Source organism: Corapipo altera, unplaced genomic scaffold (genome assembly GCF_003945725.1).
Source record: "Corapipo altera isolate COAL_440 unplaced genomic scaffold, ASM394572v1 71, whole genome shotgun sequence".
Taxonomy (NCBI): domain Eukaryota; kingdom Metazoa; phylum Chordata; class Aves; order Passeriformes; family Pipridae; genus Corapipo; species Corapipo altera.
Window position 1 is genome coordinate 823,041 of NW_020884916.1, and position 26,842 is coordinate 849,882.

A 26,842-nucleotide genomic window follows, 5' to 3' on the forward strand; every position below is an offset into this window, starting at 1 on the left:
ACTGCAGAACCAGAGAGACAAAACCAGAAAACCAGAATGAACCGAGAGCAGAATTCCCAGTTGAAGCCCCCCATACCTTGTGGCAGACTTGGCAGGTCCCGAAATATCCGAACTCTGGGAATCCTCGTTCTGGTCTAGAGGAAAACAATGAGGATCACCACTGTTAGGGCTCTGCACAGCTCAGGAGCCCTCCAGTGTTTCAAGGATTTAGTTTTAACTTGTGTCACTGTTTAGAGCAGTCAAACATTAGGGTGGGAGGGTGGAAGGGTCTGCTCCCACCTCCCAAAAGCTTCCACTTGGAGTTGGTTCGGAATTCCTCCATGAGCTTAACCTCATCAGGACGTTCATCAATGAACTCTGCCACCTGGAAACACACCACCACGGTAAACAAGAGAGCTGTGAAGGAAAAAAGAGGCAGGATTCCCACCCTCCAACACAACTTATTCAGCAGAACTGCTGATGGACACTGATGTGTGACCGTCCTTTAGCTGCCTTCCCAGGGGAAGATCTCAAAACAACTTTCCAAAGCCTTTTTCTTCAACATTTCCCCGTTCACTGCCAAGGTTTCTATCCTGAGCTACACTGCAGCAGCCACCAGCCATCCCAGTTCCTCCTGCCTTGTTCCAGCAGCTGTTGTGACGCTCAGAACTGCTGTGCTCTTGGAAAACACAGAGCCGTAAAGAACAGGCTCCTTTGAGCTCGCACAGCTCTCCAGGGCTCCGAGCAGGAATCCCACCCAGGGAGACAGGAGGAGAAGGGATTTGGCGTCTGAAACCGCCGGCTCACCACAGGCATGTCCGCTTCGTCGTCCTCCTCCTCCTCCTTCTGGGGGGCGGCGGCGATGCTGTTCCAGCTCACGTCGTCATCCACGATCCGCATCCTGCGAGCGGGGAGACCGTCAGGAGCGTCCCGGCCCCGGGAGGGGAGCTCAGGGCGGGGTTCCGGGGAGATTTTGGGGCACCGCGGAACCCGGGCCCGCCGCAGGCCGCGCCGCCCCCTTTCCCCCCGGGACTCACCCGGCCCTGCCGGTGCCGCCCGGCGGCCTCTTCTTGCGGCGGCGGCGGGGCTGTGCGGGCGCGGCGGGGCCGCTCAGGTACCGCTGCAGGTACTCGGCCTTGGACACCCCCGGCGCCGCCATCGCGGCCGCTGACGCGCAACCGCCGCGCCGGCAGGAAGGGGCGGGGCCACAGCGATGTGTGCTGGGTGGGCGGGGCGGTGGGCGGGGCCAGAGCGCAGACCGGCCGTAGATAGAGCTGCGATTGGGCGGGGCCAGACGGGCAATGGCCATAGAAGGCGCGGAGGGGGCGTGGCCAGGCCGCGATGGGAGCTGTGGGCGGGGCTATGAAGGGGCCGTGGGCGTGGCCAGGCCGCGCCCAGCGTTGTGAATGGAGCACGGGCGGACGCGGCACTTCCCTTATTTTGTCCGTGTATCTTTATCCAAACACCTTTATTTGGGGGTCGCGGCTCCAATTTCCAGCCCCTCGCCCCCCCCCCATCAACATAACACCTCCCGCAGGGAGGCCCCGAGGCCCAGCCCCGCTGCCTTCAGCCTGGAGCAGCTCCCCTGACTCCCAGGAAGGGGAGAAGAGTCCTGGCCCCAAACAAGTCCTGGTCCCTGGAGCGGCTGGGAAAGGGGCCGGAGGGGTCTGGCGCCCCCTGCTACCGGCCCGAGGCGCCCTCAGGCTCGTAGCCCTCCGTCTTCATGTCGTTCAGCCCCAGGTCCTCGTTCTGCTCGAACGTGCGCTCGTAGCGCTCCACCCTCAGCTCCGGGTCCTCCTCCGGGGCGTACACGTTCTGTGGGGAGAGGGGAAAACCTCCTGCACTGCCCTCTTTCCAAGGCTGGGGCACCCTGCCCCCAAGAACCCCCAGAGCAATACAGAAGAGCCCACGCCAGGGGCCCAGGGCTGTACCTGGAGGTAGCTGTTGCCTGCAGGGTCATCCATGATGAAGTGAGCCTTGTTCTTCCCGTCTATGATCTGCAGGAATAGAGCAGGTCCAGCCATCAAGGCTCTTCCTAATCCTTCAGCACTTCTGGCAGAGGATGGGAATTCAGAGCACACTCACCTCCTGCAGCTTCCCAATGAACTCCTGCAGCTTCCCCGTCCTGCTGGGCACAGAGCTGTCCCCCAGAGTGAAGGGGTTCCTCTCCACCTGGAAGGGCAGGTGAGCACCTGTGAGGCAGCCAGAACCAGGGCCAGCCCAATCAGGGGCACAGAGGGGGCTGAGCCCCACCAGGCTGGCACAGCACACTCACCAGGTCACGGATGTCCTTCAGCAGCCCCTCCAGCGTGGTGAACTTGCCCCCCAGCGCTCCCATCCCCAGCTCAAACTCCAGCTCTGGGATCTCCACACTGCATGTCTCAGACTGTGACAGTGAACACCCTGTGAGTCCCCATGGAGAGATGGCTGGGCCCCCCTGGACTCCTCACAGCCTCCACAGGAGGACAGGGCAGGTATCCAAGGGTAGTGTACCTTCAGGATGTCCCTTGTCATGTCAGAAGGGTCTGTAATCCGGAGGGTAATCCTGGTGCCTTGTGGTTCAATCGCTCCTCCAGACTTCACCTAGGAACAGCTGGCAGTCAGCTCCATGGAATTCACACTCAAATCACACCACAGTGCTTTAAGTGCAGCCCAGAGGCCACTGGAAACCTGGTACAGTGCCTGAAGTCAACCCCAAACCTGGGACAGAGCCTCAACACCCAGCATAAAGCACCTCCTGACACCGCCCCCAAATCCAGCCTCCCTCCCAGCCTGGCTCCAAACCACCACACTGGGAAGCAGAGCTCAGGGACAAAGGCACCCACCCCACCCCCAAAAAAAAAAAAAAAAAAAAAAAGAGGTCAGCACTTTTTCAGCTCACCTCATTTGTCCTGTGCCCACAGGAGTCGCAGTTTGTGGCCATGATAATCACTTCCTTGAAGTGTGGGATTTCTGGAGCAGACAGTCAAGGAAAACCTCAAGGCAGCAGCCTCGGTCCTTCCCGAGGTACTGCAGGAGACAGCTCTGCACCCTGGCAGGCTCCACTAGAGAATCCATCCAGGTGCAGCAGGAAGAGCCCAGGGTCAGCACAGGGACCCTCACCCCACCCCACCTCCCTGCAGACCCCCACCCACGTCCACCCCCCTCAAAGGATACGCACCACCTTCATGTTGGTGTTGGCCGGGGCGTTGCACTCAGGGCAGTTGGTGTTGAACTGCAGGACCTGGGGCAGGGCAAGGGAAAGAGGGGTCAGGACGTCCCAGTCAGCCCAGAACACCCCTCCTGGGTGTCACCTCTGCACTGCAACATCACCCACCTCGTCCCTCAGATCCTCTGCAGCGTCAGGCGGCTTCGCATCCACCTCCTCCCCCTGCAAGAGAAGCAGGTTCCCCAATTTGGGGGCTCCCAGGGAACAAGGGATTCATCAGCCCTGCTCCCTAGGCCGAGAGCACATGGCCCAGCAGCCCCCAGTCACCTCCAGTCCCAGCAGAGCAGCCTGCTGGGGGGTCCTCCTGTAGTGGGTGACCACGAGGGCGTCGTCCCGCCGCGGCGCGTGGGGGTTCTCCACAAAGCTGTTCCCTGAGGGATCGTCGATGATCTGCGGGAAAAGGGAGCCTGAGGGAGCCATCCTGCACTCCCCGTGCCAAACAGGGCCTCCCTCCCGTGTGCACTCACAAAGGTGAAGGGGGAATTCATTTCTTTCAGCTGCCTCAGTTTTCCAATGAACTCGTCTATTTTCCTGGCCACCTCTTCGTCTGTCGCCTGCAAGATGACACGGAATCATTTAGGTTGGAGAAGACCTCCCAAGATCACCGAGTCCAACTGCTGCAGGGGCTGCCCAGAGCTGATGGCAAAGGTGATCCTGGCACAAGAGCCCCCAGTGCTCTCCCCCACCACCCCTGCACGACACCAGCAGGCAGGGGATGATCAACCCAAGGATTTGCCATCCCTGAGGAGCTCCCCCTTTCCCAGCACCTCACCCTGCGCACGGGCTGGTCCTGCTCCAGGCCTGCCACAGCTCTGTCAATGATCCCCTCGATGGTGGTGAGGACTGGAGAGGGGAAGAAAACAGAGGTGATGGCACCATTCACACACCACAGCCCCCCCCCAAACTGTTCTGAGCTGGGGGGCACATCACCCACCTCCCTTCTGGGAGAAGGCAGGGATCTCAAAGTCCAGCTCTGGAATTCGAGCCATGGCACAGTCAGTCTTCACCACCTCCCTGTTCATGTCCTGTATACACAGTTGGGGAGCAGCATTAGGATCCCCAGCAGATCCGGGGGCTCCCACACTGGGCTGTGCAGCAGCATTGGCTCCAGCCCCCTCTCCGCTGGGAACGTGCACATTTTGTGCTTGGAACAGTTACTGCCAAACAAATAAAGCTATTTGCCAAACAGCACGGAAGATAAACACTTTGTGGCTGGAGCCAGACCAGCCCGTGAGGGACAAAGGTGTGCACAGGGCAGCCCCCCGTGCCCTTCACCTGGCGCGAGGTGACAGCCAGGGTGTAACACACGCCCTGCTCCTGGATCCTGCCCGCTGACTGGATCTCCGTGTTGGACCAGGAGCAGCTGTCGCAGGAGAAGGAGCTGACGATGATCTCTTTGAAGAAGGGGATCCTGGTGAGCAGGAGCCGCGTCACTCCCTGTCGTGGGAACCCGAACCCTCAGGGCAGCGTTCCGCAGGCCCCACATCCCTGTCAGCCCCTCCCAGCGTGGGCACCTCCCTGATCCCAAACCTCTCCCCACCCCAGCAGCCCCTGCCCACCTCCCTCCACATCCCACCAATGCCCCCCGCCCCAGCCGCGGGCCCCAGTGCATCCTCCCTTGCTCCTGCAGACCCCTGTACCGAGACCCACATCCCTGCAGCCCTCTGTGTCCCCCACCCGCCAACCTCTGTCCTGCCCCCACCCCGACCCTCGCAGACCCCTGCACACCCCGTCCTGCTCCCCCGCAGATCCCAGTACACCCCGGACCCCTGCACAGCCCTGCACACCCCGACCCCCGCAGACCCCCATGGGGGCCCAGCCCCGGCTCCCCCCGCTCCCTCACGTTGCGGAAGCAGTTCATGCAGAGGGACTCGATCTCCGCCGGCTGCTGCTCGCCGTCGTCGGCGCTGAGGGGCCGGAACAGGGACCCCCCCGAGCCCGGGCCCGAGCCCGGGCCCGGCTCCATCGCCCCCAGCGCCGACATGGCGATGCCCGCCCGCCGTCACGTGGCGCGGGCGGTCACGTGTCCCAGGGCGGTCACGTGCCCCGGGCGGTCATGTGACACGTGCTCCCATGGCCACGATGGCGGCGCCTTTATTGCGGTTCATCCCCGGACCCAGGCCCGCGGCCCCCGCCCATCACCGCTCCCCGCCCGCCTCCCCGCCCAGGCTGAGCGCCAGGTCCCTCCACAGCGCGTCCAGCTGCGCCCGCAGGTCCTCCACGGGCGGCGGCGGCGCGTCCCGCGGCTCCTCCGGCGGGTCGGGGCGGGCGCTGAGCTTCAGCCGCATCTCCTCCGTCTCCTGGTCCAGCGCCCGCGTGAAGGCCTGGATCTGGACGTAGGTGTCCCGCCGGAACTCCTCCACCCGCCGCTGCACCTCCCGAGCCAGCGCCTCCCGGTATCGGCCTGGGGGGGCCGGGTGCTCCCCGAGGCTCTCGGGGTACAGGCTCAGCTTCGCCTTCAGCTGCTCCAGGTTCCTCTGGATCTGCTGGTGCAGGTCCCGCGCGTTGCGGGTCAGCTTGGCCGACAGCTCCTGGATGTGCTGGTTGAGCTGCTCCGGGGTGGCGCGGGCGTGGGGGGCCACGGAGCGGTGCAGCTCCTGCACGTTGCGGTGGATCTCGGTGGCCAGCCTGTCGGCGTACGGGTGCAAGATGTCCTTCACCTGGTCCGTGTGGAAGGCGATCTTGTCGGCGTAGTGGGCCATGAAGCGCTGGAGCTCGCCGGCACCTTCCAGGAGCTGCGCCGTCACCTCCCGGCTCGGCAGCAGATGCCGCCGGAGGTCCCGCGCCCGCAGGGACACCTCGTCCAGCAGCTCCTCCGTGAACGGCTGCAGCTGGTGCCGCAGGTCGTCCAGGTGCTTCCCGACCTGGTGGTGCACCTCGTCCACGTACGGGGACAGCTTCACCCGCAGGCTCTCCAGCTCCCTCCGGATGACCTTCCGCAGGCTGTCCGAGTCCTGGGACAGCTGGGGCTGGGGGCCCCTGGGGAGGGGTGACAGCTTCCCCAGGAAGTCTCCCATGTAGCTGACTCCATCCTGAATGCTTTCCTTCAGGTTCCTGCAGGAGACAGTCACCAAGCACCCCTGACTGACCACAGCACCCCTCTGTGCCCACACTGCCCCCTAATAAACACCAACATCCACAAGGGCACTCCCGTGAGCTTCTGTGCCCCCAGGGGGAGAGAAGCAGGGCCCCAGGTGTGCTGGGGGACCCCGGGGCACTGTACTCACGTGATGTCCTTGCCCAGCTTGCCATGGCTGCGCTCCAGGCTGTCCTTGTCCCCTGTCAGCTGGCTCAGGTATTCCCAGAAGCTGCCCTTCCCCGCCTGGGCCGGTGACACTGTGGGTGGGAGGGTGGCATGAGTGGGGTGTCCATAGTGCTGCCCCCCCCCCGCCCCTGTGCCCACACCCACCTGGGAAGGCAGCCAGGAGGGAGAGGAGCAGCACAGCCTTCAGCAGCATGGTCTGCTGGGCTGGGCTCTGCTGGGCTGTGGGAGAGATGGGAGAGGCTGCTCTGCCAAGTGCTCACAGGGTAGTGGTGGCTCTGCTTCACACCCCGTAACACCTGGGGTCTCCCATAACACTTGGGGTCCCCCTATAAACACCTGGGGTCCCCCATAATACCTGGGGTCCCCCATAATACCTGGGGTCCCCTGTAACCCCGCCATTGTGCACCTTTGAACTCACACCCAGCTCCTCCGGCCGCACAAAGCCAAACGAGGCACAAGGTGCCCCGTCCCTCACCTGGCTCTTGGTGTCTCCCGTGTCCCTCCCGCCGGGAGCCGGCCCGCGGCTCCCTTATATAGGTCCGGGGGGAGCAGAGGAGCGGGTGATAAGGCCCTGCGGCACCTTTTTGGACCTCACTCCGTGTAAACACAACGTGGAGGTCCGTGCACGTTCCTGGGAGGTGACCTGGGGGACGGTCACCTGACCGCCCGCTGCCCCCCGCGCTCACTGACCCTGCCCCGAAGCCGACCTTCACATCCCAGAGGGAATGCTGGATGGAACCGCCGGGGCGGTGGGGATGGGGCCGCCGGCTGCACCTCCTGTCGCGGAGGCCGAGGGGGTGGAAAGGGAGCCGGGACCCCCGGGATGGGTGCGGGAGGGTGAGCCCGGCGCCGGCTGTGCCAGGGAAGGGTGGCACGAGCGGTGCCAGCAGCCCAGACAGGGAGCACAGAGCACACCTTTCCTGGGGCTGCCCGCTCCCGCCGGATACCCAGCCCGCCGTGCTCGGCTTTTTTCCCCCGGGAATACAAACGGGCACCCTGGGTGGGGGGCGAAGTCCGGCACTCCCGGGGTGAAACGCCGAGCAGTCGCCGGCGCTGTTCCGGCACCGAAGTCCGCGCGGCTCCCTCGCCTGTGCCAACGCGTGAGGTCGCTCCAGGCAGCGCTGGCCGTTCTCCAGTCTCATCCCATCCTTTCCCTTCCCATCCTACCCCGTGCTCCCACCAGCAGAACGGCTCGAGGGGCTCGCTGTGGCCATCGCTCAGTCAGTTCCCTTTTCCTCTCCCTGAGGCACGGCCCACAGAATCCCATCCTCCGCGGCACAGTGGGGATGCACAGCTGCACCCCGGGGCTCTGCCCCTCTGGAGCCCCCGGGCTGCTGTGGCACCCCAGTGAGGTGATGCCGGGGCCCTGGTCCCATGCTGGCCCTTGGGCTCACCTGGCTGCCACCACCTCCAGCCAGCACTGAGGCCCTCATCCACCTGCCCCCAACTTTGTGCCCTCTCCCAGGTTCCCCAGAACATTCAGGGTGATGTTCCCCCCTCAGAGCAGCTGGACCAGGTTGCCCAGGTTGCCCATCCCGGGGCAGGACAGCAGGATACTGTGGGGAAGGAAGGACACGGACCGACATGTGCATCACAAGGTTTATTTCTGCTGTGGGCAGAGGCTGGGAGTGCTTGGAATGTGGGGATGGCTGGCCAGCCCGTGGCACCGGGGAGGACTCAATTCTCAGGGGGAGGGATGGTGCTGAGGAAGGCGGACACCTTCTCCCGCACCTCCTTCTCCAGCAGCTGCAGGTGATCCTCCACTCCAGCGGTACCCGACTCCAGCTTCCCGCGCATCTCCTCCAGCTGCTGCACCAGCTGCTTCCCGAAGGCCTCTCCGAAGGGAGCCGCCTGCTGCCGGAAGGCCTCCAGCGTCTGCCCCACGCGCTGGTCCAGCTGCTGGGCCAGGGGGGCCAGGCGCTGCCTCAGGCTCTCGGCGTCGCCGCTCGCCGCCTCCCGCAGCTCCCGTGCCAGCGGGCTCAGCTGGGCACGCAGCTCCTCGGAGCTGGTGGCCAGGCGGGCGCGCAGCTCCTCGGCCGCCCGCTCCATCTGCGCCGTCAGGCTCTCCAGCTGCCGGTTGAGCCCGTCCTGCACCTCCTGGGCGTAGGGGCTGAGCCCGCGCCGCAGCTCCGCCACGCTCTGTGCCACCTGCGCCTTCAGCTCATCGGCCACGGGCACCAGCCGCTCCTTCAGGCTCTCCACGCCACCATCAATCTGCTCCTGCAGCCGGTCGGCGTAGGGGCTGAGGGAGGCCTGGATGCTCTGGGCGTTGTCCTGCAGCCGGTCCCGCAGCTCGGTCGCGTAGGGCTCCAGCACCCGCTGCAGCTCCCCGGCCCCACGGTCCACCTGGGAGCGCAGCTCCTCGGCGTAGGGGCTCATCTTGGCCTGCAGCTGGCGGATGTTGGTGCCGATCTGCTGGTGCACCTCGTCGGCGTAGGGCGCCAGCTTGGCCTGCAGCTCCGCCAGCTCCCGCCGGATCTGCTCCTTCAGCCGCTGCGAGTCCTGCGCCAGCCGCGCCTGCAGCTCGGTGGCAAAGGGCACCAGCTTCTCCTGCAGGTCCTCAGCGTAGGCGCTGACACTCTGCAGGTTGGTCTTCAGGAGGGTGCTGGGGAGAAGGGACAGGTCAGTGCCCGTGTGCCCCCGGCACCCCCCGAACCTCCTGAGCCCCCACGAGCCTCAGCCCGTGGCTCAGCTCACTTGATCTGCTTGGTGAGCTCAGTCTGCTGCAGCTGGTCCACTGACTCCTTGGCATTGCTGCCCAGCTCTGTGAAGTACTTCCAGATCACACTGGCCACCTCGTCGGGGTTCACGTCAGCCCGTGCCCCTGCAAGGGGATGGCGGGATCAGTGCCAGGACAATCCCACTCCGCTGGGGACAGCAGGTCCCCACTGCTGCCCTGAGGCAGGACCCCCCTGTGAGCACCAGGGACCCACACGTCACCTCACCTGAGACTGCGAGGAGCACCAGGACAAGGGCGGCCACCTTGGGTGCCATCCTGAGCACTGGGGACTCCTGTGGGAGCACAGAGAGGAGGTGAAGGGAGCCCCAGAGGCCAGCAGCCCCCCAGCCCCCTGCCCCACCACAGGCCACGGAGGCACTGGCTCTCCCCAGCCCTTGCAGCTGCTCACCTGTGCTGCCACGGCCGTGGTACCTGCCGAGCCAGCAGCTCCCCGCGCTATTTATGCAGCCTGAGCACCCCCGTGGCTTCCACGCAGGCTGTGACACAGCCCCGGGCTTGGACTTTAGCAAAGTTGAGACGTGGAAGCACCTGATGTGTGCGCAGCCCTGACATCACCCGCAGCCCTGACATCACCCGTGGCCCCGGTGAACCCACCGGCTCCCAGTGAGGTGCCAGGGCAGAGAGGGGTTGGGGGTACACGGGACACACGGGGGCTGAGCCCCTCCTGAGGATGGGGACCCTGGGCAGAGGGGACAGTTCACTGCTCTGTGGGATGCAGTGGTGGCTGTGCTGGTGCCAGCCGTGCAGTACCCGGGATGTGGGGTGGTACCTGGGATGTGTGGTGGTGGGACAGGGCACAGGACCCCCCCAGCCCTGCCACCAGCTGTGCTGTGCCTAGGATGGGCAGCAGGGCAGGACACGGGCTCAGGGTGATGCTGTGATGGAGCTGGGGGTTCACAAGGCTGTGTATGTGCACAATGGCACTGCTCCTTCTCAGCCCAGGCTCCTGGAGGAAGCCCTGCCAGAGGAACAGGTCAGGACCCCTCAAGAACTGCAGCCACGGGGTGCTGGTGTGCCTGGGAATGGAGGGGGGGGGGCCGTGCGTGTCGCTGGCCGTGGGCACTGGGCCCTTGGCACACCCCTGGGGTGCAGCTCTGCACCCCCGGCTCAGCCCACCCCCACCCCGGGCCCCTGCTCGGGCTGCAGAGCAGCCGGGATGTGTCACCGCGGGCAGGGGCAGGGACCGGCCGGGCACTGACAGGGACAAGGTCCAAAGGGCTCTCGCGGTGCCCGAGGGCGTCGTGCCCGGGGCCGGAGCCGCTGGATGTCACCCTTGTGCCGTGTGTGCCCAGGGCCCCAGGCGTGTCCCCAGGGCTGCACTCACCGCGCTGTGCCCTGCAGCGGGCACCGGGCTGGCTGCGCACACGGGTGTGCACAGACACACATGTGCACGGACACACATGTGCACAGACACACATGTGCACAGGTGTGTGCACACACACGGATGCACACGGAGCCCCGGCAGGCTCCATCCCCGCGGGATTTCCCAACTCCTGGCCGGATGCAGCCCCCCTGCATCCCCCCCCCGTGCCCCGCTCCCGGCCAGCCCCCCGCCCTGACCTTTGCACAAACCCCCTCAAGGGCGGCCGTGGGGAGGGTATAAAGGGGGAGCCCGGGGCTGCCCCCGCGTCGCAGAGCCCGGCACAGGTGAGTGGGGACACCCCTGGCGAGGGTCGTGCTGGGAAGGGGACGGGGTCGGGGTCGGGGCCCCTGTGGCCCCCCCTGCCACCCCCACCATGTGCTCTGCTCTCTCCCCAGCCATGAGGGCGTCGCTGCTGCTCCTGCTCGCCTGCACGGCCGTCCTGGCAGTGGGAGCAAGTAAGGGACAGCGAGGGCTGTGTGGGAGGAGGGCGTCGGGGCTCAGGGTGCTGGGGCACACTGGGGGGGGGGCACAGCCCCGGGGCCCCGTCCCCCCACTCCCAACCGATTCCTGCTCGCAGGGGCCGACTCGCCCGAGGAGCCGAAGGCGCTGGTGCAGAAGGTGCAGGAGCTCGCCCAGAAAGCCTCAGCCATGGCCAAGGACGCCTTCAGCAGGGTGCGGGAGTCAGAGGCAGCACAGCAGGCCAGGTGCCCCCGACTGCCCCAGCCCAGGACCTGTCCCTGTCCCCCAATCCCAGTGGGGAGCCCGTCCAGGCCCACACTGATCCCCTGTCCTCCCTCCCCTCACAGGCAGTGGCTGACGGACAACACGGAGCTGGTGAAGCAGCGGCTGGTCTGGCTCAAGGAGCAGCTGGCAGAGCTCTGGAAGAAGACACCAACCATGTAGCCCCACCAGGGACTGGCTGGAGTCCCACTGGGCTGGGGTCCCCCTGGCTCCCACCCGCTGTCGTGGTTCTCTCAATAAAGTGGGGCTGAAGCAAATGGCTGTGGTGGCATCGCTGTGGAGATGGGGAGGAGGAGTGTGAGCTGTGGAGAGAGGGAGGGCTGGGACAGGCACCAGCACATGGCCATGTCACGGTGCCCAGGGTGGCAGGAGCTGGGTTCTGCTTCCACAGTCCAGGGGGCTCCAGGTCCTGCAAACCCAGTCCCAGTGCCCTGCAGAGCCCTTTGTGTGAGTCCAATCCTGGCTGCACCCTGGGCAGAGCTGGGCTCAGTACAGGGTGAGCCCGGGGCACCCCAACACCAGCTCCCTGTCCCCCCATTCCCTCTTGGGTTCTCCAGTACCCCCAGCCCAGAGAATCCCTCACCCCCAGCCCCAGTTCAGGCTGTGCCCTCCAGCATCCACTGCAAAGACTGAGCGAGCTCCAATAACTTAAGTCATGTTTATTTGACAAAAGGGAGGCAAAGCTGAGAGCGACGCCAAGGAGGGGAGGGGAGGGGTAGAAAGGAGAGGAGAGGGTCTCTGGGGAGGACACCCCAGGGCTGGGCTGGCCCAGGGCTCCGGCAGCTCGTCCCCAGAGCCCCCCGAGGGGAAGCACCCGGGGCAGGGCAGGGAGCACCCCGAGGCAGCTGCGGGGCTGGGGTCAGTCCCTGGCTGCACTGGCTGGCAGCTCAGGCCACGCTCTTCTGGAGTTCGTCCAGGAAGGAGATGAAACGGGCCTTGAGGGTCTCGGTGTAGGGGGTGAGGCGCTCCTTGAAGTCCTGCACCAGGGGCGTCACCTTCTCACGCAGGTTGCTGAGGTGCTCCACCACCTTGGCCTGGTACTCGGCAGCCTGGGGGATACCCTTCTCCCGGATCTCCTCCAGCTTCTGGCTCAGCTTCTGCCTCAGCTCGTCGCTGAAGGGTGCCACGTTCTTGCGCAGCTCCTCGACGTGCCCGCGCAGCCGGTCCCGCGCCTCCTCAGCCACGGGGGTCAGCTTCTGCTGCAGCAGCTCCACCTTCTGCTTGCTGAGCTCCTTCAGCTCCTGGGCGAGGGGGGCCAGGCGCTGGCGGTACTGCTCCAGATCTTCCGTCCACTTGGCAGAGAACTGGTCCAGGAAGGGCCGGATCTTCTCCTTCACCTCCTCCAGGTCCTTGGTCAGCTCCTGGCGCAGGTTCTCGGTGTCCTTCAGCCACATCTCCCGCACCTCCTTGTAGTAGGGGGCAAGGTCCTCACGGAGCTTGGCGGTGGCTGCACCCAGGGTGTCCAGGTTCTCACCCAGCTTCAGGCTGTGGGAGCAGAGGGAGGTCACACACGGCACCCAGGGATCCCCCTCCAGCCCCTGCCACACGGCCCCCACTTACTCCAGCTGTTTGCCCACGGCAGAGGCCTCAAACTGGGAGATGGCTTCCTTGCCGCTGGCCTTCACTGTCTCCAGGTACACATCCAGCATGTCCCTGAGGCGATCCAGGGGCGCCTGGGGCTCATCCTGCTGCCAGAAGGAGCGGGCCTGGGTGCCTACGGAGAGAGCCGGGTGTGCTCAGGACACACTGCCCGGTGCCGGCGGGACCGCGGCGGGGACGGCTCCAGCCCTGCCGGGGTCCTGCCCGGCTCGGGAGGGGACCGGGGAGCCTCTTGGCTGCAGCCTGACTCGCAAAGCGCTTCGGAAGCCGGAGGCTTCCAGCAGCGCCCGCATGGGGCTCGGCCGCCCCGTCCAGCTCCATCCCGCGGGGATTCGCAGCCGCCCCAGCCCCGTCCGGACCTACCCGTCAGGCAGAGGAGGGCGAGGGTCAACACCACGGCTCTCATCTTCGCGCTGAACCTGGGGGCAGAGCAAGGGAGTTGGGCGAATCCAGCCCCAGCGGGAGCTGAGCCCCCAGCCCGGCTCGAGGGATCCCTGCCGGTGCCGCGGGCGAAGCCCGAGGGTGGGAACCGCGGTGTCCCACGAGCAGAGGATTCTGTCCCTGGGCACCGCGGGTCCTCTGGAGCAGCCCAGGCTCTTACCAGCAATCTCTGCCGCTGCTGCTCGTCCCGTCTGAGCGGCCGAGGCTCCGCCGCCGCTATTTATGCCGGAGGGGCAGTTCCGCGGAGATAAGCCAGCGCGGCGGCCCAAGAACTCGCTCCCGGCGGGCGATGTGGCGCGCAGGGTTCAAGGATCGCGCAGCCCAGCTCCGAGGAGCGCCGGCTTGGCAGGGACGGCGAGCAAACAGGAGCTCCCGGCGGGACGCGCCTCGCCGGCCAAGGAGCCTGTTTACGCTCCCGGTGACCCAGATTCCTGCTGGCCGCTGTGGCCTTGCCGGGGCCTCTCGCAGCCCCCAGGGATTGGCCGGAGGCCCAGGGACAAGGTTTATTCCCGCAGGGATTTGTCCTGCCTTACCCAGACCCCTTGCCTGGACTGGGGGTCTGTGCCCCGTCCTTCCTCGGGGCCGGTGAGACCCGCACTGCTCATGTCACCCCTTTTCCTGCTGTGTCCCCAGCGCAGAGGTCCCGGGAGCTGTGCCCTGCTGCCCACTCACACCAGCCTGCCTTGGAAACCTGGGCAGCAAAGCAAAGGCTGAGCTCAGAGCCAGCACCAGCCTGACATCAACACCCAGCATGGCCACCCCAAACCCCCCCTCGGCCCCAGGTGCTCCCTCATCCCACTGCCACCAGCCCAGGGACCCACAGGAACTGAGCCTGGGAGAAGCACCTGGCAATTGGGACAGGGAGAGAGGGGACAGGGAGAGAGGGGGTACATCCCCTGACAGCAGGGCTGGGAATGCCATAGGGAGCTGCTACAGAGGAGTGATGCTCCCTGTTTTGGAGTGGCAACAGCTCCCAGAAGCCTCAAGCCCTGGAGCTGCTCACTGGGCACCTCATGGACATCACACAGGTATCACCATCCCCTGTGATGCTGCAGGGTGCTGGAGGCACAGCTCCCTGCTCCTCCCAGATTCTACCCATTCCTGGGAAAGCCTGGCTGGGGAAGGAATTGCCCCACAGCAGGGTTTGATCCGCAGGCATTTCCCCACACCCACGTCCTTTGCAGGATGAGTTGGGCTCTGCTGAGCTCTGGTGCTGCAGGGGGGCTGTGAGTGCCATGGGGGCTTTGGGAAACCCAAAGCTGGAGCCCAGGGGAGGTGACAGCCCCAGGGATGGACTGGGGACACGGCACCTTCAAGCGCGGCCGCGCTGCCGCCCCTTGAGCTTTGGCGTTGAGCAACAAGGCAAACAAGAGCCCAGGGAAGATCATAATCATGGTTTTATTTGTTATGATCCCACTGTCCAACTAATTGACTAGTTGCAAGTGACCCACAAAAAAATGGACTGAAGATTTACTGAAACTTTTTTTTTTTTCGCCCGTTTGTTTTGTTTTTTAGTCCAACATAAATGAGGAAGGAAAAAAAAAAAATACTTCTGACATTTCCAAAAAACAGAAATAATAGCAAAGTATATTAATATACATTCAACATATACTGCGCGTATTGATTACTACAATACAAAGCCATGATAAAAAAAGTGTGATACTGCGGATGGCACGGTGGGCGCGGCCCCGCGGGGCGGCGGCTGCTGGGGGGGGGCCCGGCGACTCTCCCAGGATACAGTGTCATGTAAACAAAAGGAAAACAAACCGAGGGGACAGAGCAAAAAGGCTTTCCGTGTTTCCCACCCTTCCCGCCGGGCTCCCCCGCGCCCCCTCCCCGAGCCCGCGGGTGCCGGGTGAGGAGGAGCTTCCCTCCTCTCTGATTTTCGGGACTGCAGAGCCGTTAGCGTTGTTTTCCCGGAGAAGGGGAGGCCGGGAAGAGGCACGGGTAAGGATAGCAAAGTCACCTCTGCTGTGCTGGTTTCACGCTTCCTTCTGTGCAAAGTCAGGAGGGCTGGGCTGATTTTTCCTTTAGTTTTACAAAATATTCCAGAAAAGTGTCAATGAGAAGGATCTGAGCTGGAGCTTGTCAAGTCCCAAAGGCAAGGGTGACACCACGTGCTCCAGAGCCCCAGTGGGGGGGATTCCCGCTCTATCCACCAAGGAAAGGATGGAAAAGGGACAAAGAAGAGACCTCTGCACGTCCCAACTGTATAAGGAGAATTACCACTGTCGCCACTGGCACGAGAGAAAACCAGTCACAAGTACAATGTCGTTAAAAGAAATAAAATACTTTGAACAAAAGGTGCAAGTCACAATTCATATAGAACAGAATCTAGTTAAAAATTTCTCTCAAACAGAAATTCCTTTTGCCTTTTATTAATAACAATAATAATAAAACAACATTTACCAAAAAAAACCCAATTCCTACGTGATCAGGAGGAGAAGCAAAGGAAACAAAGAAAAATTCGTCTGCCCTACATTAGCCAGGAAAAGAAAAAACCCCAAGTCGTGGCGGATTTGGAAAGAAGAGGGGGAGGAAGGGCAGGGAAGGGGTGATCCTGTCAGCACCCCGGCACACAAGAGGGAACAGAGCAGACAGAGATGAGACAAGAAGCGCATTGCACCAGGGTGGGAGCTCCTCGCGCCGGCCGGAGCCCCAGGTGGGATGGGGAGGGCCCCAGGCTCAGCTCCCCCCAGTGCAGCGGGACAGAGGGGAAGGACAGCACAGGCTCCATCCAGGAGTGGCTCCAGTCCCCTTGGACTCCTCAGGGAGGCTCAGCCCCGGCAGTGACAGCCCCCAAGGCAGCCCCAGTGCTGAGGCTGCGCCGATCCTCCGCTGCCGCGTCAGGCTCAGGTCTCTGGTTGTTCGGTGGTAGCTGGAGTTACAGGCAAGTGTGGCAGAAATCAAAGAACCCAAAGGAACACACTGGATGAGGTGAGGATGAGGAAAGGGGCCATGGTATTCCAGTTAGTCAGAAATACTACGGCAATTTGGCGCAATGCTGCTAGATACTGTTGGTTTAAAATGGACCTTTTCGTTTCAAAGCTGTACACAAACCCTGCAAGAGAGGAGAAACAGAGATGTCAGGAGACATCAGAATGGCAGTTCTGCTCCCACAGCCCTCCAGCACTCCCACTCCATTCCCAACCCTGTCCCAGGAGAGGGGCTTTGGAAACAGCACAGGCCTGGAAGGAGGGGTGTTTGCCCTGGGCAAAGGGCAGACAGCAAACAGCCCCAGCACAGGAGCTCGGAGCTGATGGTCCCATCCCCAGCACTGGAGCAATGAACAGGGAAGGAGACCCATGGAAGTGAGGCCATAAAGGCAGCCTGAGAAGTGTGTGGGAGAGAGGAGGACACATGGATACTCACTCCCTCCTGGTTACACCCCCGCCTGCTCCATCCCAAAGGGCACCTCCGGGTGCTTGTAGCTCAGCAGGACGTCCGTGATACACGTGGAGGGGTAACAGGAGGTGTTTAGGTGCTGGCTGCCATCGCCCAGGTTGGGGTGCTCTTGACCTTCCAAACTCTCCCCACATTCTGCAAAGAAGAGGTGGCTTTGCAACGCAGACCACGAGCTGGTTCTCTCAGCTCCCCACCCAGACCCCGAGGAGCCCCCCACACCCCCTGTGCCACGTCTGCAGCTTGCCCAGGGCCTCACCCTCGCTGTCCCTGTCGCGCAGCTGCTGACTGGCCATCAGCGACGACTGGCTGAGCACGGCGTCCGACATCCGAGCAGAGCTTAGTGCTTTTCCTGCCATTAAACTCATTCCAGGCAAGTTATCTAACTGCACCTGGGGAGAACACAGGACACACGTCAAGGGGGAACTGGGGAGAGGCGCCCCAATTCCTCCCACCTGCACCCCAGCTCTCAGACAAGTTGACCGGGGAGCTTCTGCAAAACTTCAGTGAGGGTTCAGAAGGACAAGAACTGTGCATCAGGCACAGCTTGGGTGCAGCCAGTGTCCCCTCAACAGGAGAATGGACTGAACAGTCCAAATCCCTCTGAACTAACAGAATCACAGAATAGCTGGGGTTGGAAGGGACCTCTGGAGATCATCTATACAACCCCCCTGCCAAGGCACAGTCATCTAGAGCACGTGACACAGGAACATGTCCAGGTGGGGTCTGAATGTCTCCAAAGAGGGAGACTCCATGCCCTCCCTGGGCAGCTGTTCCAGTGTTCTGCCACCCTCCCTGGAAAGTTCCTCCTCATGTTGAGGTGGAACTTCTTGTGTTTTAGTTTATGGCCATTACTCCTCATCCTGTCACTGAACCAGGGAAGCTGCCATTCTCATCTACAGCACGAGGGAGCTGTAGCAAAGCACACATCAAATTTGGGCAGGACAAAGTTCCCAGCACCCCAAACCTCCCAGGGAGTGGAGCAGCGAAGTCTGGGCTGCCATGACCAGCTCCTTCACAGCCGGACCCAGGGCTGGGCTCGGTGTGTCTGCAGAGCCCCGTGTGACCAGAGCCAGGCCAGAGCCAGCCTGGGCTGTTTCACTGGAAGGGCCTTGGAGGCCAAGGCACCTACGTAGGCATCATCACTGTTCTGGATGGTGTGATGTCTCTGCAGGGTCCTGGGCCGCGGGTGCTCGCTGGACGTGGGGCGCACGGGGTAGCCCAGCCCGTTGTGGTCAGGCAGCTGCATGGCTTGGCCAGGGGAGCTCCTGTCCATGCAGTTCCCTACGATGGACTCTTGAAAATCAGACAAGACAGGAAAACAACAGGTTAGTACAAGGGCCTGCACCTCCCAGCCACGTGTGCCACTGCAGAACCAGGGGGCTGAGATATGATGCCATGGACAAGTGCTCCTGCTGGTAGAGCAGAGACGGGACCCCCGGTTGCTGTGGTGGGAATGGTGCAGCACCAGTGCCCCTGACTGCACTCTGGCAGGCTTCTCCCTCCAGCATTAAGATCCCAATCCTAGCACTGGGATCAGGTCTTCAAAAGCAACCTAAAATTGGAGGGACAGGGGCAGGGGCAGAAGCACAGGAACCAGACCCTTTCCCACTGCCGCCTTCCCCTCAAGCCTGAGCTCGACCCCCACTCTGTGCACATCATTACACAAGAGCTGGGGGAGCCTCCAACACGGGATGTTCTAGCAGGGCCCCTTGGCAATTGTAAGCAACATAATCCTGCTGGAAGAGCTGGCCAGGATGTTCACTTTTATCAGATGACTTCTCCCTGCCCTCCCACAATCTGGCTGCGGGAGCACACGGGTGTTCTGCCTGGCAAAGTCCATCCGCACTGCAAGCTCTTGTGACTGAGGGCAAAGGCCACATTCCTATCAGGCAAAGCCTCTCGTCATCAAGTACAAGATGTTTTGGATAAAGTCCTGAGCCATGGAGGAGCCTGTCATCGGGGCTGAGCACACAAACAGCTCGCTCAGCGCGGACCCCACAGAGCACAAACATGGGACGTGGCTGCGAGCGCTGGGGAGCTGCCCCGAGGTGACACAGCTGCAGGTAGATCCCTCAGCCAGAGCTATCGGCTTTCCCAGGGCTTTGGCCAGTGGGAAGTGATCTCCTGCTGTGCTGGGACACTGTGCTGGGACACCACACCACCCGGCTGGCACTGCAGCTGTGAGGTGCCACTAAACTGCTCCCCAAAGGGATCTCATAGAATCACAGAATATCCTGAGTTGGAAGGGATCCACATAAATCACTGAAGTCCAGCTCCTGACCCTGCACAGGACAGTCTCAAATCTGTCCATAATTTAGCAGGATCCAAACGAGACCCCACCCCATGTGCTCTCCATGCTGCTCCCAGGCAAGTGAGTATGGATAGCACAGCTAGCACACTGCTCCCCATGCCCTTCCTCTATCAGGGAAATGGCATTCCTGCTGGAGCCCTGTCCCAGGCCAGTCAGAGATGCAGCTGGCCTCCCCCTTCCTTTGCACAACCATGGGGTTATGTGCGGTTAACAGTCAGCTTTCCCGGAAAAGCGAGAAGGAAAACATGAGGTAACAGATGTTGGCGGAGCAGTGCCACCCACACACTGCTCAGGACGCTGCTCCAACTGGGGGAGCAGTGGCTGGGGCCAGCAGCCCTGCTGCTCCTGCTCCAGCTCCACAAACAGCCCCGGCACTGGGGGTGACGAGTCCCCCAGCCCCGAATAGCTGGGACCCAAAAAACAGCCACGTGCTTCCCAGTGCCAGCACTGCACCTCTGGGGATGCGGCTCAGGCCAAGGGGCAGACGCCCCGAATCCAGGCTCCCTTCCTTGCCCCAGCCCTGCAGAGGAGAGCCTTTCATCCCCACATCCAGAGGGAATGGCTCCTTTGTGTCAGCGTGGCATGTGACACTGGCACGGCGGGCAGGGCCACCGCCAGCTCGGCTCCTCAGTGCCGGGGCAAGGCAGGTTTCCCATGGGCAGAACTCCCAGCCTGGGATGGCCAGGCTGGAGCAAAACTGGAGCAGGGCTGTTCACAGGCAGTTTAGTCACATCCCAAGCGGATCTGGTCGACTCTCACGGTCCCTGGCTGCCATCTCTGGCAGATGCTCCCCGGACATCCAGGGCTTTGTGATCAGCAGCAACACGCTCCCAGGGAAGCACAGATGCTCCCGAGCCACTGAGAAGCTACACCCTGCTCTAGGGAAAACACATTTGGAGAGCTGGGGCAGGGAGAGAAGGTACTCCCCGTTCAAGAAAAGCTGCAGCCTCGTAACACATTCTAGGAAAAATAGTGGGAAAACCCAGGGACATCGGATTTGGTGCAGGTCAGTAGTGGGAAAACGCAGGGATGCAGGATTTGGTGTAGGTCAATAGTGAGAAAACCCAGGGATGTAGGATTTGGTGCAGGTAAGGGTCCCTGGACAGCTTTGAGGCAACTCTGCCTGGACCCGAAGTGGTGCAGGCCTGAGTCCAAGTGGGTTATGGAGGCCTTGAGGAAAGTGGTACAAGCAGTTGTATCCCAAAACATAGTTTACTACGTGATCCCTCCAAACAGCCCTGTCAGAAGGGCTTACACAAGCATATTTGTAAACATTTACTTGCCTTTACTCATTTACAAGGCCTTGTAGTCTAAAGTCCTGTTCCTTGTGTAAGCAGCAGTGTGGGTGTAGAGATTTGGCTTCTGACTTCATCAAACCTCGTTGTCCATCTAATGGGCTACGGTGGCAAGATGCAACTCATGATTTGGTACCGAAAGCCCCTCCAGAGCTTCCCACCTCCACTGAACCTGGGGCAATTCCCCCAACTCATGCTCCAAGCACAGCAGGGAAATGGAGCTCTGAGAGCAAACACATCGGTAATTCAGAATTTAGGAGGATTTCAGAACAGCCCTGCCTTGTCCCTGCCCCCCGCCCACGCTCTGGGGGGTCAGGGCTTGGCAGCCCCACTCAGACCTCTGAGCCAGCCTGTTCCAGCCCGGTACTTTCCCAACAAACCCGTGCTGTGTCCCCAAACAAAGCTGGGCCTCCTGTGCCCTGGACGCGGCTCCTCCGCAATAGGGCCCTCGGTGCCAAGGGCAAGCTGGTGGCTCCAGCCCAGCACCCCGAGTCCTGCAGGGAATACTGATCTGCCTGCTCAGCCTCTCCTGAAAGCCCTCTTAGCAAGGGGCTCGGAGGGTGTTTTTCCTGCAGAGGAGCCTGGAATTACAGCTCAGACAGGAATTCTCTGACAGTACAGTGCTGCCAGCAGAGCCACTGAGGAGCAAAGGCGCAGCTGCTTCCAAGGAGCAGGAAAGGTCTTCAGAAACTAATGGCAAGTTTAAACTCATTTTCTCCAGAATTCACCCTTTCCAGTTCAAGCAGGGACAGAGTCTTGCTGCTGCTTCCCAAGTGCCAGAGAGGCTGCAAGGCCACCTGAGCCACAGGACACTGACCAGCACTGTTACTGTGTGGGTTTGGGGCAGCTTTAGCAGTGCCTGGACTCGAGGGTCTGTGCTTAAGAGCAGGAATACATGGATACAATGCTACAGTTCGGGGTGTGCTAGCAGCTGAACTCTTCCTATCCTGTGTTTACAAGGAATGGGGAACATCACCAGCAAGAATAAATCCATAGCCAGCACACAGCATCCCCGAAAAGATGGTGGCACACTGGGGCCTGGGCTTTACCTGCCTGCAGAAGTAGGTCAAATTCCTAAGGGAAGCAGCCGGTTGGGTTCCCTCCTTACTCAACCCTGTTTATTACAGAGGCTGTGCCTGCCATTTACTTAAGGCCACAAAAGCCAAAAAGAATGTCAGTAATTCCGTGCTGTGCAAAACATGTCAGGAAACCCTTGCTGTGCCAGGTGGGGCGGTGTCCTGGGCAGGGAGGTGAGCGGCACATGGCTGGCACGGGTGGGCACTGGCCTGCACGGGCAGCAGGAAGCCTTACCTCTGCTGGGCACCTTATTCCTGAATCCAGGTGCGGGCTGATGCCTGTACTGGTGCGTTCCCAGCTCCTGCGCGGGATTAGCAGTTCCTAGCAAAGATTCGGGGTCCCCGTGCCCTCCTGCGTTTACAAGCAGAGGGGTCTCGTGGCAACCTTTGGTCAATGTGTTTGAACTCTTACTGTCAGGAAAGCTGTCCCTGTTTCCCTCGCAGGCGCAGTCCTCCTCCATGCTCTCCGAGTGGAACAGGGCTGGCTGGTGTCCGTATCCCTGCGGCGGCACGGACGCAGGGACCTGCTGGATACATTCTTGCGCCCTGATTTTTAAGAGATGCTGGGGGCTGTTCTGGGGGTGGTACGTGTCAGCACTCTGATAAGGCAAAGACAACGACTGGCGCTCCGAAAGGTTCTGTCCCACGCTGGTGCCCATATTCCCAGCATCCCCTTGACTCATATGCCTGAACAACTCTTGGAATTCTTGCTGCTGCTGCTGCTGCTGCCGCCGTTTGATGAGCTGTGCAAATTCTGCCTGGGGCAGCCGCATGTCCGTGTGCCCCGTGAGCGAGTGCCGGGGGGAAAGCAGTCCCTGGAGGATGTGCGGTACCTGCTGGTGTCGGCTGTAGTCGGGAGGTGTTGGGGACAACAGTGCCTGCTGTAGTGCCGATGCCGTGTAGTGCTGCTGCTGCTGATGTGCGTTTTGAGGGAAACTGGGATACTGGTCAAGCTGCGGGACCTTCAGAGCTTGCTGAGCTGCAGGGAACCCGACTCCTCCCGACGGGCTGTAGTTGCTGGGGGAAACGCGGGGCTGCTCCGGGAACAGGTGGGGGTGTAAGTGCACCTGGTCGTAGTTGGCGGGGGGATACCTGTTCACGTTCAAGGAAAAGGATGAGTGACTGCACTGCAGTGGCTCAGCACGCCAGGCTGCCCGCCCTGCTCGGCAGGCAGCCCGAGGGGCTTCCTCAGGCACGTGGCAGAGCAGCCCTGCAGAGCCCTGGCCTGGCTCAGGAACTCCTTCCCAAGGGCAGGGAGGGAGCGAGCCTCCCAAAACCAGCACAGCACGGCCCGGGCTGGCGAGGACACTGCACCTTATCCCGAGACACCCCCTCCCTGTTCCCCACCCCGCTCCCCGGGCTGGGAGCAGGGAGGGAGGCCTTACCTGTGCGACTCGGCGCTGTCGGCGCTGAGCTGCTTGGACAGCTGCCGGTGGCCATAGCTGAGGGAGGCCATCAGGTTGGCGCGGTGCTGCATCTGGATCTGGCTGGCACTGGGGCTCAGGGACATTCCCCGCGCGTGGGACGCCAGGCCCTGCCCGCCCACGGGGGCTCCGGGCAGGAGGCTGCTGCCCACCATGTCGCCGGGCTCCTGCACTTGGATTGTGACCTGCTGAGGCTGCGACTGCTGCTGCAGGCCCAGGCACGTCAGCCCCATGGCTGGAGGGGGGGAACAGTTACCGGACTGCGGGAAGATTGTGTTGTGGGATGGCATCCCTTGGAACTGGGACTGGGAGGCAGCACCTACAAGGAACAAAGACCCTCAGCACTCCTGTCAGCCCATGGTGAGGCTTGGGAGAGAGATCTGCTCTTCATCCCTGGAAGTGTTCAAGGCCAGGCCGGATGGAGCTCTGAGCAACCCGGTCTAATGGAAGGTGTTCCTGCCCATGGCAGGGGGGTGGAATGAGATGATCTTTAAGGTCCCTTCCAACCCAAACCAGGCTACAAAACTATGATTCACTCTATGATTCTGGGCCATGCTGGGAGCCCAGTACGTGTTTGTGGGGGTGAGGAGGGAGGCTCCCGAGTGCTGTCATGCTGTGCCAGCGTGCAAAGGTCACAGCAAGAGCCCCTTGCACAGAAACAGAAACTCAGCAGAGCTGACAGTGATTTGCATAAACCCAAGAATATCAGCCCTTCCTCCCCACCCCCAGGAGTGATAAGTAAGGATCTTGTGACAAGAAACCCAACAGCACATTCCAGCTGGCAGCTCCTCTCGAGCTCTCGATAACACCAGCCCTTGCTGCCAGATGGAGAATCTTTTACATCATCAGCAAACTGTGCAGCGCCTGGGCCGTGGGGGACTCAGGCCCTGGCACCCCCACACTGCTTCCCTGAGGTTTGAGGGACCACAGAGCCCTGCCAGGGGGCCCACCCAGCTCCAAGGACTGCTTACCATGGGGCTGGAGCACACTGCTGCTCACAGGGGGTGGGCTGCTGTTGGGTTGCCTGAAGAGGTGGTTGTTGGGGTGGTTCGGGGGCGGGCTGGATGGCTGGATCCGTAACCTATGCAGGGAAACAAGCACCTTCTCATCATGCCTGCTCCTCGTTAAGATTCCTTCTCAACTGTGAGAGCTGACGCCAAATGCTGCACGTCTCATTCTAAATAAACACCTCAAAGCCCTTGTTGGGGATCCCAAGCTCTGTACAGCTTGTCTTTTCTTTCGAGAGCCACCTGCCTTGTCCAAATCACACAGGGAGTGAGCATGACCTGGTGACTACAACAGAAACCTGGGGACAAGGACACCATAGGCTCAGCTCCTGACTCACTGTGTGCAGTGACACACGCTGCTCTCCTTTCCTGTAACTCAGCCTGCCTCACCTACAGGTCAGGGTGCTGAGGGCAAAGACAGCGACCTCACTGAGGGCCTGGAGAGGTGTGAGACATGCAGGAGGCATGAGAGAGCCCAGCTGCTGAAGTGGCATCTTCAAGCCACTCAAAAGGCAGGACTGTCAGTCCCCTGCTCAAAGCAGGTCTGTGCCTTTGAATCGTGTTTCTCTGCTTCTAAAATCCTTCTGACAGAATCCAGCTCAAAGGATCAGGCACGTTCACCTGGGAACTGGCTGTGCCAGTCTCATTTCATACACCTCCAACTCAGCCTGGCCTCTCCTGTGTGTGTCAGCTCATCCCCAGGTCTGAGTAAGAATAAAACCCACTCCCCAGAGTGTTTCTAAAGTCATTTCTTTACCTCTGAAGCTGGTGAGTGAGCAGAGCTGGCTGGTTTTCACATGGAGCTTGCAAGGGTGGAGATGGCTGTGGAGGTCGGATACAGTCCTGAACCAGGCACCACAAGAAAACAAAAAGTGTTTGCAGTCAATGTTTCAGTTAGTAAATTTAGAAACATTGCTGGGTGAAGCAGGATGTAACCAGATGCACTGAATTTCAGTCCCTCACTGCAGCCCTGGCTACCACAGCTACCACAGCAGCTGTGCAAACATCTCTGCTGAAATCCTTCAGGCTTGGTCTAGCTACAGCAAGCCCAGCAAAAACTGCCCTCCCTCAATCCCCCCGGGACCTGCTCACGAGTTGTGTCTGCAGCAAAGCAGGAAAACACAGCTAAGCCTTCAGCAGCTCTGGCTCGGGCTCCAGTACCTGAATCTGCTGATGAAGAATCTGATGGTGCTGCTCCTGCTGGTACAACATGTGCTGCTGCTGCGTCTTCTCCAGCGTCCTCTCGTCCATGTGCCCACCGTACATCTTCTGGAGCTGCTCACACTCCTGCAAGGAACCCAGCACGTTCTGGAAATGACCTTCTCGTGCACACTCACTGCTGTGCAAAAAGGCACGCTCTGCATCCCACCCCTCTGAAAAAAAAGCTGGCAAAGAAAGCCTAATCCATTTAATTTGACAGAATCAGGTGTGCAATAATGTGGCAAGACAACAGAAAAGCACTGGGTGCACGTGACACCGAGCTGGCACCGTTGTGTTCCCTTAGTGCAGGCAACAAGCTCTGGTAACGACACTTCAAGGTGAGGAGAGAATCTCATTTCTACCGTGCTGCAAGGGGAAAGGCCTGTCCTGGGGCCAAATCCTGCTCCAGCCATTGGCAGGACGTGCCTGGCTGTGCAGGGAGTATCACATAACACACTCCAAACTGCAGTGGCAGGAGCTGTCCTTTCCTGGGACACCCTGGAACAGCCCCAAAACTGCTGCCACAGAGAATGTGAGAGAGGGCAGCTGCAGTCCTGGTGGGCCCTGCAAGAGCAGGCAGGACACACATGAGTGGGCACAGCATGACATTTCCTCCCCAAAAAGAGGGGGGTGGAAGCTGCCCAGCTCCCCAGCTGCAGGTGAACTGCCTGTATGCTCAGAGGACACTCAGGGGTTGCTGCAGTCCCAGAGAGAGGGAACAGCCCCTCGGGTGGGAAGTCCCCACTGTGTCCCCTCAGCCTTTAACATAAAGATTCCACCTTTTCCTTCCCAAAGCAGCAAGGCCGAGGCAATAAAAAGCCCTTGCAGTGGCTCTTTTGAGACCCCTGCCCCTCTCTCACCTGCTGGAGCTGTTTGATGCTGCTGTTGTTGCCCATCTTCTCCAGGTGGGCTTTGAAAGCCTGGATGCTGGCAGCACCGTCGGAGAAGCGCCGCACCGGGGAGAAGCGCTCAGTGGGGAGGTGCAGGGTGTTGGAGTCCTTGTAAATAGAGCTGAACATGGGGAAGGGGGTTAGTGGCACCAGTCAAAAAACAAACTCCAGTACAGAGCCATTTCACTTCCACCGGCTGTGCCAAGTTCCAGCTGCCCACTCACACAGAATAAACTGTGGTTTAGAAGGAGAAATGAAGAGCCACCATCATGCTGAGGAGGAAGCAGGATCACTGAGTATCCTTGGTGCCTGGGCAGGTAAATGTGCTTTATGTTGGAGACAACTCAGCCACAAATGAGATTCCAGATGGGCAGCAACTCACTGTCCATCCAGATAGATGGATCTATCAGATGGAAAAGGTTTGTAGAAATCACTCAGTATCCTAAAAAGCTAAAATTCACCAGTTCAGTAGCCACTTTCTGAGTCTTCCAGCTCCCCTGACTACACCTGATGTCTGTGGAAAACAGGAATGGCACATGGAGAGAGAGAAGCCTGATGTGTTCTGCAGCTCCAAAGAGGAAGGGAGGCTGGCATCCATGCTTAGGGATCCCCTGAATTAAAAAGGGGGGTGGGAAGGGAACTCTGCACCTGGGGGAAATCCTTCTCACTTAACACCCAGAGCCTCCCTGTCACCTGGATGCCCTGCATTGGGCACATCTCAAAGGCAGACACAGCCAGTACTGAGGCAACTGTGCCCAAGGCACCACGAGCAATTTCCCTTCTCAATGAGGTTTCTTCACCATCAGAGGGAGCCAGATTTTTTTCAGGAGCTGTTTTCTCCCGAGGCTGGGGCTCCCCATTACCACTGAGCTCCCCTGCCCTGCCATTAGGTGCCACC

The 26,842-nt window shown here is 61.1% G+C and overlaps 7 protein-coding genes across 16 annotated transcripts in view; 1 reads left to right on the forward strand and 6 right to left on the reverse strand.

Moving 5' to 3' along the window:
• Positions 1–1,147, reverse strand: part of BUD13 (BUD13 homolog) — a 4,882-nt gene extending 3,735 nt beyond the window's left edge. The window contains exons 1-5 of the mRNA XM_027655639.1: positions 1,017–1,147; positions 787–880; positions 280–364; positions 62–134; positions 1–29 (exon numbers count right to left, since the gene is read on the reverse strand). The exon at positions 1–29 is cut by the window's left edge and continues 360 nt beyond it. Of these exons, the coding sequence (XP_027511440.1) occupies positions 1–29; positions 62–134; positions 280–364; positions 787–880; positions 1,017–1,138 (403 nt within the window). The 5' untranslated portion in view covers positions 1,139–1,147. The remainder of the gene's footprint in view (positions 30–61; positions 135–279; positions 365–786; positions 881–1,016) is intronic.
• Positions 1,148–1,417: 270 nt separating this feature from the next.
• ZPR1 (ZPR1 zinc finger) lies at positions 1,418–5,200 on the reverse strand. The gene is made up of 14 exons (XM_027655646.1): positions 5,031–5,200; positions 4,463–4,624; positions 4,122–4,212; positions 3,960–4,030; positions 3,655–3,741; positions 3,455–3,577; positions 3,296–3,349; positions 3,136–3,202; positions 2,861–2,931; positions 2,473–2,562; positions 2,255–2,365; positions 2,065–2,151; positions 1,911–1,976; positions 1,418–1,794 (listed from the first exon to the last, which is right to left on the reverse strand). The coding sequence occupies exons 1-14, from the start codon at positions 5,169–5,171 to the stop codon at positions 1,660–1,662; spliced, it is 1,356 nt and encodes a 451-aa protein (XP_027511447.1). The 5' UTR covers positions 5,172–5,200; the 3' UTR covers positions 1,418–1,659.
• Positions 5,201–5,301: 101 nt separating this feature from the next.
• On the reverse strand, positions 5,302–7,476 carry APOA5 (apolipoprotein A5). Of its 6 annotated transcripts, XM_027655653.1 has the most exons (5): positions 6,827–6,918; positions 6,597–6,671; positions 6,415–6,523; positions 6,052–6,241; positions 5,302–5,847 (listed from the first exon to the last, which is right to left on the reverse strand). In XM_027655653.1, exons 1-5 carry the CDS (start codon positions 6,849–6,851, stop codon positions 5,326–5,328), a joined length of 921 nt encoding a protein of 306 aa, XP_027511454.1. In that variant the 5' UTR covers positions 6,852–6,918; the 3' UTR covers positions 5,302–5,325. The 6 variants fall into 6 exon arrangements, with proteins under 6 accessions (XP_027511454.1, XP_027511453.1, XP_027511451.1 ...); XM_027655652.1 differs by lacking the exon at positions 6,827–6,918 and adding an exon at positions 7,368–7,476 and having other exon boundaries at positions 5,302–6,241; XM_027655650.1 differs by lacking the exon at positions 6,827–6,918 and adding an exon at positions 7,160–7,268 and having other exon boundaries at positions 5,302–6,241.
• Positions 7,477–8,043: 567 nt separating this feature from the next.
• APOA4 (apolipoprotein A4) lies at positions 8,044–9,711 on the reverse strand. The gene is made up of 4 exons (XM_027655654.1): positions 9,581–9,711; positions 9,398–9,464; positions 9,150–9,276; positions 8,044–9,057 (listed from the first exon to the last, which is right to left on the reverse strand). The coding sequence occupies exons 2-4, from the start codon at positions 9,444–9,446 to the stop codon at positions 8,130–8,132; spliced, it is 1,104 nt and encodes a 367-aa protein (XP_027511455.1). The 5' UTR covers positions 9,447–9,464; positions 9,581–9,711; the 3' UTR covers positions 8,044–8,129.
• A 1,054-nt stretch (positions 9,712–10,765) lies between these two features.
• APOC3 (apolipoprotein C3) lies at positions 10,766–11,553 on the forward strand. The gene is made up of 4 exons (XM_027655655.1): positions 10,766–10,839; positions 10,951–11,010; positions 11,133–11,259; positions 11,362–11,553. The coding sequence occupies exons 2-4, from the start codon at positions 10,953–10,955 to the stop codon at positions 11,456–11,458; spliced, it is 282 nt and encodes a 93-aa protein (XP_027511456.1). The 5' UTR covers positions 10,766–10,839; positions 10,951–10,952; the 3' UTR covers positions 11,459–11,553.
• Positions 11,554–11,935: 382 nt separating this feature from the next.
• APOA1 (apolipoprotein A1) lies at positions 11,936–13,577 on the reverse strand. The gene is made up of 4 exons (XM_027655595.1): positions 13,497–13,577; positions 13,259–13,314; positions 12,857–13,010; positions 11,936–12,781 (listed from the first exon to the last, which is right to left on the reverse strand). Exons 2-4 carry the CDS (start codon positions 13,299–13,301, stop codon positions 12,184–12,186), a joined length of 795 nt encoding a protein of 264 aa, XP_027511396.1. The 5' UTR covers positions 13,302–13,314; positions 13,497–13,577; the 3' UTR covers positions 11,936–12,183.
• Positions 13,578–14,715: 1,138 nt separating this feature from the next.
• Positions 14,716–26,842, reverse strand: part of SIK3 (SIK family kinase 3) — a 74,014-nt gene continuing 61,887 nt past the window's right edge. For 4 of the 5 annotated variants that reach the window (XM_027655376.1, XM_027655375.1, XM_027655374.1 and 1 more), the window contains 10 exons: positions 25,915–26,065; positions 25,016–25,141; positions 24,612–24,697; positions 23,819–23,928; positions 22,809–23,166; positions 21,659–22,515; positions 17,871–18,034; positions 16,998–17,130; positions 16,709–16,876; positions 16,245–16,397 (listed from right to left, as the gene is read on the reverse strand). In XM_027655376.1, the coding sequence (XP_027511177.1) occupies positions 16,719–16,876; positions 16,998–17,130; positions 17,871–18,034; positions 21,659–22,515; positions 22,809–23,166; positions 23,819–23,928; positions 24,612–24,697; positions 25,016–25,141; positions 25,915–26,065 (2,143 nt within the window). In that variant the 3' untranslated portion in view covers positions 16,245–16,397; positions 16,709–16,718. Of the gene's footprint in view, positions 16,398–16,708; positions 16,877–16,997; positions 17,131–17,870; positions 18,035–21,658; positions 22,516–22,808; positions 23,167–23,818; positions 23,929–24,611; positions 24,698–25,015; positions 25,142–25,914; positions 26,066–26,842 lie in introns of all 5 variants that reach the window. The other variant, XM_027655372.1, reaches the window with a different exon arrangement.

Excerpts from the sequence above, each read along its gene's own strand:
- ZPR1 (XM_027655646.1), bottom strand. The coding sequence starts at position 5,171 with ATGTCGGCGCTGGGGGCGATGGAGCCGGGCCCGGGCTCGGGCCCGGGC. Across the intron at positions 4,031-4,121 it reads TGCCTTCTCCCAGAAGGGAG|TCCTCACCACCATCGAGGGG; the intron begins GTGGGTGATGTG and ends TCCCCTCTCCAG. Across the intron at positions 2,152-2,254 it reads TGAAGGACATCCGTGACCTG|GTGGAGAGGAACCCCTTCAC; the intron begins GTGAGTGTGCTG and ends CTGCCCTTCCAG.
- APOA5 (XM_027655648.1), bottom strand. The coding sequence starts at position 6,851 with ATGGCGGGGTTACAGGGGACCCCAG. Across the intron at positions 6,672-6,826 it reads GGGGTTACAGGGGACCCCAG|CCCAGCAGAGCCCAGCCCAG; the intron begins GTATTATGGGGG and ends TCTCTCCCACAG. Across the intron at positions 6,242-6,414 it reads AAGCTGGGCAAGGACATCAC|GAACCTGAAGGAAAGCATTC; the intron begins GTGAGTACAGTG and ends TGTCTCCTGCAG.
- APOA4 (XM_027655654.1), bottom strand. The coding sequence starts at position 9,446 with ATGGCACCCAAGGTGGCCGCCCTTGTCCTGGTGCTCCTCGCAGTCTCA. Across the intron at positions 9,277-9,397 it reads GGTGCTCCTCGCAGTCTCAG|GGGCACGGGCTGACGTGAAC; the intron begins GTGAGGTGACGT and ends ATCCCCTTGCAG. Across the intron at positions 9,058-9,149 it reads GAGCTCACCAAGCAGATCAA|CACCCTCCTGAAGACCAACC; the intron begins GTGAGCTGAGCC and ends CCTTCTCCCCAG.
- APOC3 (XM_027655655.1), top strand. The coding sequence starts at position 10,953 with ATGAGGGCGTCGCTGCTGCTCCTGCTCGCCTGCACGGCCGTCCTGGCA. Across the intron at positions 11,011-11,132 it reads CGTCCTGGCAGTGGGAGCAA|GGGCCGACTCGCCCGAGGAG; the intron begins GTAAGGGACAGC and ends TCCTGCTCGCAG. Across the intron at positions 11,260-11,361 it reads GAGGCAGCACAGCAGGCCAG|GCAGTGGCTGACGGACAACA; the intron begins GTGCCCCCGACT and ends CTCCCCTCACAG.
- APOA1 (XM_027655595.1), bottom strand. The coding sequence starts at position 13,301 with ATGAGAGCCGTGGTGTTGACCCTCGCCCTCCTCTGCCTGACGG. Across the intron at positions 13,011-13,258 it reads CGCCCTCCTCTGCCTGACGG|GCACCCAGGCCCGCTCCTTC; the intron begins GTAGGTCCGGAC and ends CTCTCTCCGTAG. Across the intron at positions 12,782-12,856 it reads GCCGTGGGCAAACAGCTGGA|CCTGAAGCTGGGTGAGAACC; the intron begins GTAAGTGGGGGC and ends CTGCTCCCACAG.